Source organism: Tursiops truncatus, chromosome 11 (genome assembly GCF_011762595.2).
Source record: "Tursiops truncatus isolate mTurTru1 chromosome 11, mTurTru1.mat.Y, whole genome shotgun sequence".
Lineage (NCBI taxonomy): Eukaryota > Metazoa > Chordata > Mammalia > Artiodactyla > Delphinidae > Tursiops > Tursiops truncatus.
The window spans coordinates 46,298,838-46,310,870 of NC_047044.1; the positions used below are offsets into that span (position 1 = coordinate 46,298,838).

At 38.9% G+C, this 12,033-nt stretch overlaps 1 protein-coding gene across 2 annotated transcripts in view; it reads right to left on the reverse strand.

The window, feature by feature from the left end:
- Positions 1-738: 738 nt before the first annotated feature.
- Positions 739-12,033, reverse strand: part of KCNMB4 (potassium calcium-activated channel subfamily M regulatory beta subunit 4) — a 65,854-nt gene continuing 54,559 nt past the window's right edge. The window contains exons 3-4 of one of the 2 annotated variants that reach the window (XM_073789240.1): positions 11,718-11,911; positions 739-1,257 (exon numbers count right to left, since the gene is read on the reverse strand). In XM_073789240.1, coding sequence (XP_073645341.1) covers positions 1,184-1,257; positions 11,718-11,911 — 268 coding nt within the window. In that variant the 3' untranslated portion in view covers positions 739-1,183. The remainder of the gene's footprint in view (positions 1,258-11,717; positions 11,912-12,033) is intronic. The other variant, XM_019918672.2, reaches the window with a different exon arrangement.

Below are 12,033 nucleotides of genomic sequence, written 5' to 3' on the forward strand. Positions count from 1 at the left end.
CACTGAGACCTGTGATTGATATTTGCAATCTGAGTTTATGAACAGATGCAAAGAAGTATGGTCTCCTCAGTGAATTTTTGATAAAGGCACAGAGAGCTCATCAGCAGAGTGATGTGAGCTGGCTTGCATCTCCAGGTGTGTCCAAGCAAATGAAACAACTGCAGCAATATTTTCGTTTTAATACTGAAAACATCCAAGGAAGGACAAAGAAAATATAATAAAATGTTTAACTGATTTTGACTATTTTTTTTCTGACCTAAAAGAAAAAAGAAATGAAAATAGCATTTAACTAAGCTGAAAAGTGTCCTTCACATCGTGTACATTCTACCGCACAGAGATAAAATCCATGAAAAATAACCTGAACAGACGAACAAAAGAGGCACAGTCCTCTTAGAGCTAGGACAGGCCTTGTTCAGAATCATCTCCCTCTCTTAAGAAATAATCTGGTGAAAAACAAAGGCGAGTGGGGAGAATGTTTTCCCAATCTTTGAGGGTTCCTTGCTGGAGAGTCACAGGAGTGACTGGAGTCTGAGTTAACAGTGCAGTTTTCCTTTTTCAAGCAGGAGTCAAAAGGTACTCTTTAATAGTGGAAACTGGGGATTACATTGTGAGGTCAAGACTTGTGCAGGAATTCCTGTCTCCAAGTAAAAGTTTAATCTAGCAAAATCAAATGAAACCCGTAAGACCCTTTTTTAAAACCCTGGTGTTCTAAGCATAAAAAAAGAAAATAGAAAAGAACACAGACAACTCTCTTTTAATATTTTTAAGTAGCATAAATCATAATGGTTTGTATTCTACACTGTACAATTATATACTATTACTTCCCGAAGAAAATTAACTTCTATTGGATTTTCTGAAACAGATACTCCTTTCAGCTTGACCCTTTAGCCATCGCTACAACACATGGAAAACAATCTATGAGGTTCCAAGCCTTCCGGTTGTGCCTGTTTCTGCTATCATTGAGGGGGAGCCTCTCAGAGACCTCTCACAGCCCCTTCCATCTCCTGCGCCAGGAAGCAGGCTCTGCAGGTAGATGTGTGCAGATGAGTGCAGCTTCTGTGCTTTGCTTCCCATAAGGCGACTCCCCTTTAAGAGAACTTGCGCTTCTTCATGGCTTCTGCCTTGACTGCCAGGCTCTTGGCACAGATGGTCAGGACCACAATGAGAACGCCCACCACAAATGTCACCAGGGGCCAGAGGAAGCAATGCAGGAGGACAATCTCATCATGCGTGCGATGCAGGAGCACATCATCTGGTCTGCAAGACAGCGGAGAATAGGAAAGAAAGAGTGGTCAACTGCCTTGGCATGACATAACTCTTCACAGCGCGGAGCTCAACTTGCTTTCTGGCCCAAAGGTCATAACCATCATTGAAAGCAAAGACTTCACGCTGACTATAAATACTGTACTTTGTGCTTCAAATCCATTATGAAAAGTTCTGAGGTCTTGAATCAAGTAATTGATGCATATTATTTATAATGTGAATTACGTGTAAAATGTCAAAAGTATAGCAATCTCTTACACTATTATTTTCCTCCATTCTAAGTTGCTTAACATATTCCACTTTCTCACGCATCTTTTAATGTCTGCTGAATCAGTCTGAAAATTGCTTTCGGGTTGGCACTGTCAAATAAATCCAAACGCAAATGATGTTTTGTTTTGTTTTTTACCCCTTTCACCCATTCTGCCCACTTCTCCAACCCTCCACTTCTGGCAACCACCAATCCAATCTCTGTATCTATAAGCCCAGTTGTTTGTTGTTGTTTAAATGTATTTATATATTTATATGTGATTCCACATGTAAGTAAAATCATATGACACATCTAAGTGAAATCATATGACATTTGTCTTTCTCTATCTGACTTATTTCACTTAGCATAATACCCTCAAGGTCCATCCATGTTGTCCCAAATGGCAAGATTTTGTTCTTTTTTATGGTTGAATAATATTCCATTATATATATAATATATAATTTATATGTAAAATCACATTTTCTTTAGCCATTCATCCATTGTTGGACACAGGTTGTTGTCATGTCTTGGCTATTGTAAGTAATGCTGCAATAAACATGTGGGTACATATATCTTTTCAAATTAGTGTCTTCATTTTCTTCAGATAAATACCCAGAAGTGAAATTGTTGGATCATATGGTAATTCTAATTTTAATTTTTTGAGGAAGCTTCATACTGTTTCCATAGTGGCTGTACCAATTTACATTCCCCGCAACAGTGCACAGAGGTTCCCTTTTCTCCACATCTTCACCAACACTATTTTTGTCTTTTTGATAATAGCCATTCTGACAGGCATGAGGTTATATCTCATTGCGGTTTTGATTTGCATTTCCCTGATGATTAGTGACGTTGAGCATTTTTTCATGTACCTGCCAAATGATCTTAATTTACAAAAATAGTTAAAGTCACTATTTGAATTTAGACAGAAAGACCTATGGTGTAGTCTTCAGGTCGACTCAGCTTCACTCTGTGAAGGTTTTTAATAATGAACAGACTAGTGAATGGTTGGATTTAATGCATTCTTCCATGCTTCTGGGTAGGGTTAGCCATCATTTTAAACCACTGACCACTTTCTTGATATATTTTGCAAAGTCTTAGCAATATATCTCAATCTTATCAATGTGGGGCTTCTATTTGCAATTCCAACATTGGTCTCATTCATTCACGGGAAGTGAAGATGAGATACATTCCACAAGCCATGATCTGTCATCTTTGGCCACTAGAGAGAGATCCTGGGAATTTAGCTTTCATACAAGAGGTTTACATTTTGCAAGATATTTCCATTTCAGCCACAGGAAAGTCTGTTCCATTATGCTAGAGTAGCAATGCTTCCACCAGAAAATAAAATAATGCGGAATAGTCAGTCCAATTGCCCTCAAGAACATCAGAGGCTTTAGAGTACAAGAGCAGGGCATTTAACAGCGGAATGCATTCCTGAGGCGCTCTCACTAACCACAGCTCTCATAATTCAAGACCTATTTTCCCAGGAGACTGACAAAGAATGTTGGATATGTCTCTTCTACCTGTAATGCAGCCATCATGTAGCATTAATAAAAACGGTTTTGCAGACTGGCTTTGAAATTACGTAATCCTTGCCCTTTTTTGTGCATAATATCATTTCAAATCCTGCACATAAAGTGAGATTTTTATTGACATTTGATTTCAGTTAAAATTTGAACTAAGTGAATGCAGAGTCACTGTAACAATTAAGCAAAAATCATCCTAGCTTGCAGAAGTTACTCCTTTTTATGAATTCCTATAGCAACACATTGTCTTCAAAACTTGTGCTACCATTCATTTGTGATATATATTAATGTGCGTATCCTTTGCTTCTGTAAGACCCTTGACTTTGTCATTGCCTGTTTATTCTGCACATAGATGGTGCTAAGTAACGGCTTGCTACTAGCGAAGGGGAAACCATCCCAATTGCAGCCTTGTTAGCCATGCAAAATTTCAACAGACTTCAAGCCTTGAATGTGAAAAAGCAGAGCCCTGGGTCCAAAAATAGTCAGGGCACAATACAGTTCTAGTCATATTTTCCAGTCTTTGAAATCCCACCTGCAGCACTGCCATGGTTCTTTTTCCAGCTACGAGAGCTCACTGCTGTCAGACCCTCTACCTACATGTGCAAGGGAAGGTGAAAGCTTCTCGGCGTGACTTTCCTCCCTCCCTTCCTTCTTACCTTTATTCCTACCTACCTTCCTTCTTACTTTTCTTTCCCCTCTCCTCCCTCCCCTTCTTTCTTGGATTGTTCTACTCCTGCAGAATTGATTTGTACAAAGATGAACTAGATTCTTCATCAAAGGGTGAGAGTGTACAATAATGTGAATGTACTTAATACCACAGACTATATACTTATATGTGGTTAAAATGGTTTAAAAAAAGGGGGGGGGGTTGGCAGAGGGGACCTTGAATTTTTAACACTATTTTAATGAATTTGCATGTGATTTCTACACTAACGTGTTTTACAGCTAATTTTCTAGTAAAATGCTTCAGTGAGCATCTTCTTCTACCTTTCTTCTCCAGTAACTATTATTGAAGCTGAATCCTTTACCACAATACAGTAGTCCCTCCCCTTATCTGTGGTTTTGCTTTCCGTGGTTTCAGTTACCTCGAGTCAACTGAGGTCTGAAAATATTAAACGGAAAATTCCAGAAGTAAACAATTCATCAGTTTTAAATTGTGTGCCATTTTGAGCATCATGATGGAATCTGTTGTTGTCTGCTCCGTCCTACCCAGGATGTGAATCATCCCTTTGTCCAGCGTATCCTGTCCGTTAGTCACGTAGTAGCTGTCATGGTTATCAGATCCACCGTCATGATATTGCAGTGCTTGTGTTCAAGTCACCCTTATTTTACTTAATATTGACCCCAAAGCACAAGAGTAGTGATCCTGGCAACTCACATATCCTCTTACTGTGCCTAATTTATAAATTAAAGTTTGTCACAGGTATGTATGTATAGGAAAAATCATAGTATATATAGGGTTCGGTACTATTCATGGTTTGAAGCATCCATCCACTGGGGGTCTTGGAACATATCCCCCATCTGCGGAGAAGGGGGCACTACCGTATTGTACAGCTGAGCCAGGAAAATAGCCACAGATGAGGGTGGTTGGAACCATTATACATATTTTCTGAAACACAGTTCGAAGAACATTTACTAAAAAAGAATATGAGTGAAAGGAGGAGAGAAAATAATAACTGGAAAATGGTGGACCCAGATATTTGTTTTATTTAGAAACTGCTTAGCATTCCACACTCAAAAAAGCCCTTGGGGCAAAATTCGATTTTAATGTTTCAAATGACAAAACAACATCATTCACTTGAGTTAGCCATGTTGAATTTGTAATCGCTTCAAAAGCCTTCTTTGAGGTAAAAATATTATATAAAAGTGTACATGGTTTCTTTAAAAATAACTAGTGTCTGTTTCCATTTCATACGGTTCTAAGATGCCCCACAGTCTCCTTCGATGGGAATGAAGGGTACAGAATATGCCACTTTGGCATAGGGATTAGTTTGAACTGAAGGCAACTGAGAAGAAGCAGCTTCAAAGAGAGCTCTTCACACTTTCCCTATTTGCCTAAAAGCAGGACATAAATTTGTAAAGATAGTTCTCCTCCTTTCTCTTCCTGGAAGGACAGAAGTTAATCACTGGCGACAACTCTATACCCTAATAGCCCAGAGATGGCACCAGAGGAAAAACAAACTTTATTAACTCAGCACTTACCTTCCATTAGTTCCGCATATATTTACCTTCCTACAATATGCTGCCCTAGAAACTCAAGGTCCTTTTCCTTCATCTTGTCACTTCTCTAACAATCTATTGCTTTTTTTAAAAAAAAAGATGGCCTAAGCCCAAGTTCTAACCACCTCTTTGAGTTGCTCATCACTGAGCGCTCTCATGTGTATGCACAGTGCACATGTTAATAAACTGCTCTGTTTTTCTCTTGTTAATCAGTCTTCTGTCAATCTAATTTACAGGGCCCAGGGCAATGAACGTAAGAGGGGTAGAAGGAAAAACAGTTTTTCCTCCCCTATAGGAAAAACTTATTTCTCTGCAGAGTAATGCTTAAGTCCATCATTCAGTCATAGGATTTACTGAGATAATCTCTAAATTGTCCTTGTGATATAATTAAAATCTGGCTCTTTCAAACTGGGACTTTAGTGCCATAATTGAAGGGAACACCCCACCTCCGCCTCAGCTTCCTGCAATTTTACCAGACAGATTTCACATGCGTTAGCAAAAATTATTTCCAAAGGGGTTTAGACTTAGAATGCAGTTTTTCATAATTCCATAATGGTGGGACTAAAGAGAAACTTTCACAAAAAGAATCACTGTTTGCAGCATTTGGCAAACTAAGATAAATGGCCTGATGAGATCTGAATAGTATGTATTAAAATCAGGATGGTGATGAGGATGTAGGCAATAAGCAACAAACAAACAAACAAAAAAGGATGATTACTTTGTATCTGAGGACTTCAAAGAAGTAAGCAAGAGATCTGCTTGGGGTTGTGTAGAAACACTTTTAAGCCCTGAGGAGGGATGCGTACAAACATCATAAAACAAGAGTAAGTGCTGTCTGTGGGTTCCCTTAAAAATACTTTCCTAAGGGTTGGACTTACCCTGAGTTGAGCTTTGAAAGTATATTGTGGACTTCCCTGGTGGCGCAGTGGTTAAGAATCTGCCTGTCAATGCTGGGGACACGGGTTCGACCCCTGGTCCGGGAAGATCCCACATGCCGCAGAGCAACTAAGCCCATGCACCACAACTACTGAGCCTGCACTCTAGAGCCTGCGAGCCACAACTACTGAGCCCGCGTGCCACAACTACTGAAGCCCACGCACCTAGAGCCCCTGGTCCACAACAAGAGAAGCCACTGCAATGAGAAGCCTATGCACTGCAACGAAGAGTAGCCCATGCTTGCTGCAACTAGAGAAACCCTGCACACAGCAACGAAGACCCAACGTAGCCAAAAATAAATAAATAAAATAAATAAATTTATTTTAAAAAAAGAAAGTATACTGTGATAACAGTAGCCAGCGTTTTTAAGTGCTTACCACCCTCCAGGTACTCTGGTAGGACATTTAATCTCTCTTGATCCTTAAAATAACCCTGTGCTGGAAGAATGTTTGTCATTTTATAATCAAAGGAACTGAGGCAAAGAGAGATTAGTTTTCCCAAGATTACACAACTTAAAATAATGATCTGAAACCCTATGAGTATGATTTTTAAACCTGTACTATTTACTCCTCAGCCAGCTTTTCTCAAATTTGAATCACCTCTGCTGTTTGCTGTAATGCAACCTCCTGGGTTTCAACCCCTAGTTCACTATATCAGAATTGGAGGTTGTGGTATCCAGAAATCCGCATTTTTGAGAAGCTCTTGGGTGACTCTAAAACATAATAAAGTTTAGTAAGCACTGTGAAAAATTCAAGTAGTTAAAAAAAATGTGCACTGCATGAAAGTGCCCTGGGATAAGACAGGAGGGCAGCAGGGGGGCTGGTAATGGGAACAGGATAGTGGGTGGAAATACAGACCTCAATGCTAGATTTGCCCGGCGGGGGGGGCTTTGTCCTAATTGGTAAAAAGGCACCCCATAGGCTAGCAGCAGACCTAGCTATACCAGACAAGAAGACAAAGATTTGGTGTGTATCATCCTCAATATAAAAAATAGATTCCCTTTAACTTTGTCTCACCAAAGGAGATTTCTTCTACCTCACAATGCTTGTTCTGATGGCTAACAGGGAGAGGAAATGGCGACCTATTTTTTTAATGGACTGGAAAATTTCTTAAACTCATCTTAACCAGTTCGTGTAAAAATCTGAACTGCATTATAATTTATCAGTATCGCATGATGGTAATTGTACCCATCAAAAGACAAGATGATCTCTTTCAAAGATCCTATAGGAAACAGAAATCTTTCTAGATTTATTATCACAGGTACTTCTTATCTGAGCAGAGAAATTTCCTTTTCATGCTAGAAAGTAAAAATTTTGGCCCATCTCTAGCAAGACTATAATGACTTTTTTGGGCCAACCAGACCCCTCATGCTTTGTCTTATTTTCTTCACACATTTCTAATTTATTTCATCTTGCAAAATTCTGTCCATCTTTAGAGCACTCATTAAACACTTTTAGAAAAGATGTGTGTCAATTATGTACATTTACACATCAGGTATACAATAAACACTGGAAAGTTTTTTAATTGTCAAGCTTTACCCATATTTCTATGAGAAAGAATATGCTGTATCATTACCAGAAATTGCACTTATGTGTTTTGATAAAATCTCATTTTAAAGTCTATAAATGCCTCGTCATTATCACAATCATAAAATAATTCTGCAGGCATAATATCAGTCCAATATGCCAGGCCTCTGGTATAGCAGTAGAGCCAAATGACATAAAAAAGGTAATGATTTCATCCTCTGAACCTTCTGAATAGGTGCTGTCTAGTCCTGCTCTAAATCTTGTTTATTATTTGTAACATGACCTACTTTCAAAAAGAATCTGAAATAGATAAAAATAAAAACAGAAAACTTAAGTACAATAAAATCCTTAAACTGACGGTAAAGAATAAGTACAATGTAATTAGGATGGGGATAATATAGAAATCCCAGGCTAAGAAAAGCTCCTACCTTAAGCATAAGTGCAACTTACCTCTGAGCATCCCAGTGCCCAAGGAAAAAAAGAACAGAGATGAGTTACACAGCTGCCATATTAAAAACGGGACGCATGCCAATTCACCAGATCGAACTTGTTGCTAGGGCTAAACTCCATAAATTAGGTTGTATGTGTGTTTACATAAAGCAATCTGTATAACACATTTAAAGGCCCTTAATAGCAGTTTTACAAAGCTGGTTAATGAAACCATGTGAGGGGTTTTCAAATACTGATTCCAAGGTCTCAGTTCTATTGAGGTTTTAAATAAGTTTTCAGGCAAGGCTGACGATTACTCACATCTGGGAATACCTGACCTAAACAATGCTTTTTATTTTTTTCCCAGCTTTACTGAGCTACAATTGATATACAACAAACTGCATGCACTTAAAGTATACAATTTGATGAGTTTGACACATGTATACACTTGTGAAACCATCATCATAATGAAGACGGTAAACATGTCCATCACCGCAAAAGTTTCTTTGTACTCCCTTGTAATCCCTCTCTGTCACTCATGCCCGCAACCCTACCAACAATGCTTTTTAAATATCAAATGTATCAGCCCAGTTTTTCACAGTAACTGAAGAGCAAATGGTTCAAGACTAAAATCACTGAGGAGCAGTCTCTGTTATTTGTTGAAAGGAGAGTCTTCTGTCAGGTTAGATTCTGATGTGGAAGTGACAAAATGATACCTCACGCAGATAATTTTGTCTGCCTGGCGTCGGGCTTCAGACAGCTCTTGAAAGTTTTCAGCAAGACTCTATGCTACGCACTTTCTAGAAGGAGACTGAATTAAAATGCACCCCATGAAGAAACTGATTGGATCTACTGTCACGGTTTTTAAAAGATTTTTCTTCTACCGACAGATGCTGAAGATTAGCTGATAAAAACACTGAATTTGGTTTTGGCATAACTGAGCTGTCCTTACTGAGAGTAATTAACTAATGTGTCTGTTTAGTTGCTGTTTGAAGCAATCATAAGAACTTGCCAAGAGAGGAGAAAAGAATGTTTACCTTCTTATAGGATCACAGGAAGGCACCTAACAGCTAATCTAGTTATCAAGTTATTTCTATAAATTACAGTAGGAACCAGGGACCAGAACACAGAGACCCTTTGCAGTATTCTTTATGGTGATTTGCTCTATGGTGAGCCCATTTCTGTCCACGTGACTCCAACAATGATATTGTGATAAGGGCTTTTAAAAGCTTGGGAGGTACTCTATCAACACCATGGCTTTGCTCCATAGATGGCTCATATCTGTGGATGAAAGGCTGATTATAGGTCTATAAATGTTATAAACATCCTTACATTTTCTTAACTGTTTTCTCCAATTAGGTGAACTCAGAGTAGTAATGTTTAATTGTATAAGAGTTGTTCCTCAAGCTTGCCTGTTCTTCGTGGAGGAAATTAAATCGAGCCCCAAACTTGCAGTTTCCAGAAAGAGAAATTTGCATTGAGCAAAACCGGCAGGTATGATATTTGGAGCAATAAAGGGTTAAATTAATTATAAATAGGAAAGATTATACTTTAAGTCCACCCTGATGGAAAGTTCTAAGTCTTGGAATGGTAGGACAGTATTTCAGAACATGAACTTGAGTTAGATGAACCTGGGTTTAAATATGGGCTTTACAATTTGCTAACTACATGATCTAAAGAAAAGTATTTAATCCCTGAGTCCTAATCTTTCATCTGTAAAATGGGGATAATAATACCTACGTTATAGGGTTCTCCTGAGGAGTAAATGAGATAATGCATGCAAGGTGTGTAGGCAGATGGCTGCCTAATAGTGAGTATTCAATATTCCATAAGGAGTGGTAATGTTGATGACTGTCATTACAAATTTGGGGCTCACAACTCAGAAAATGATTTTAAAATGTTGGCAGTAACATATCTCCTACAAATGTCTTCTTCAGTCTAAGACTGCCAGGCTGAAGTGATAGGAAATTCTTTTGATCAAATTAAAGTTCCTTTTGGTATAGATATCCTCATTCCCCTCAGCCTCCTTTGCCCCTTGTAGCCATAACAGTGGCTAACAGTGTAACAGTGTTAAGAAAGAGAATAGGTTTAACAAGCTAACGATTACAGTTGCCCCCGAACAAGTTGGGGGTTAGGGGGACCGGACCGATCTCCACACAGTCAAACATCTGCATATAACTTTACAGTTAGCCATTCGTATCCCAGGTTCTGCATCCATGGATTCAACCAACCTCAATACTATGGTACCATCGTATTTAATGAAGAAAAGCCCATGTATAAGTGGACCTGTGCAGTTCAAACATGTGTTGTTTAAGGGTCAACTGTACTTTCAATTCTAACATATGCACCTCAGATAGAGACAAGCAAGGGAAAAAAATCAATAACACTAGTCCCTTGGCTAGGAACACAAATATCCCCTAAATTTATCCCAAGCCATCATTTAACAACATTAAATTATTATAGTGGTTGGGCTTATTTAGCAAACATTTTCCTACTGATTAGGACGGTTGTCTCTACAGATGCAGCCCAGACAAGCAGCTGTCTCAACCCAGCTCTTCTAAAGCAGAGGCCTGGGAAAACCATGGCAGCTTTGTGCTCCCAGAGTAAAAAACTTCTTTTAAGTTCTTATCCACACTGTGTAGTAATTATTTTCTATACATCTGTCTGCTTCCCCAGCCTGAGTCTAAGAACCCTGAGGTAATGGGCCCATTATGGATAATCCCTGCCTGAGAAACTCTCTCCTGAGTTTTCAGGAAAAAAAGAGGGATTATTGCCAAGACCTGAAAACCAGGAGTATGCTTATGACTTTTTGTCTTTAAAAAAGGCAGATCAATGAAACAATTTTATCCTAGATTTGGCTTGGCATAATTATAAATCCTGTTTTTTTCCATTAAAAAAATGGAAAAAAAATTTAAACTATCTAGATAGTCTCTAAGGCAGACCTAAGACTGCATTAAATTTGCATGAAATCCTTTCCTCTTCCACCCACCTCTGTGAGCTGCTCAGGAAGAGTCACCTGTATCCGTGACTGTGACTGCTGGAGAGCATGACTTTCAGCTCCCTGGCGGCATCAAAGAAGAGGAGGATTTTGTAAAGTGGATGACTGTTTTGACCCAGCAATTCCTCTGAGTTTTTCTTAAGAAAAGCTGTTCTTCAGGGTAATTTGGTTTGTGGGTCTCTGAGTTACCAGGTAAGTTACTTATTTCACATAGGGTTGTAAGTGTGTTCTGGGCAAAATGTTTAAATTTAAGGTTTAAACAGAAATAAACTAGAGAAGAGAAGACATCTACATTCTATTTGAGACAGATTATTCCATAATAGTTCTCACCTTGTGTACCCTATTTAGTTTTTAAAGTGAAAATCTAATACCATTTTAAATCAGTGGGAAAGATGCATTGTTCAATAAATTGTGCTGGGACAATACTGATCATTTGGGGGAAAAGCATTCATTCCCCATCTTATTCTTTCCACCAAAGAAAAAAAAGGAAAAAATCCAGATGGATCAGAAACTTAATTGTAAAAAACAAACTGTGAATGTTCTAGAAGAACAACTGAATGTTTAAAAATAACCTTGGGGGTCTTCCCTGGTGGCGCAGTGGTTGAGAGTCTGCCTGCTGATGCAGGCGACACGGGTTCTTGCCCCGGTCCGGGAAGATCCCACATGCCGCGAAGCGGCTAGGCCCATGAGCCATGGCTGTTGAGCCTGCGCGTCCGGAGTCTGTGCTCCGCAAAGGGAGAGGCCACAACAGTGGGAGGCCCGCGTACTGCAAAAAAAAAAAAACAAAACAAAACCTTGGAATGAGAAAAAAAAAGGTCTCTGTAATGGGGTTTTTTGATATAAGTATGTCTCAAATATTATACTGGACTTACTTATACTAAGAAATTA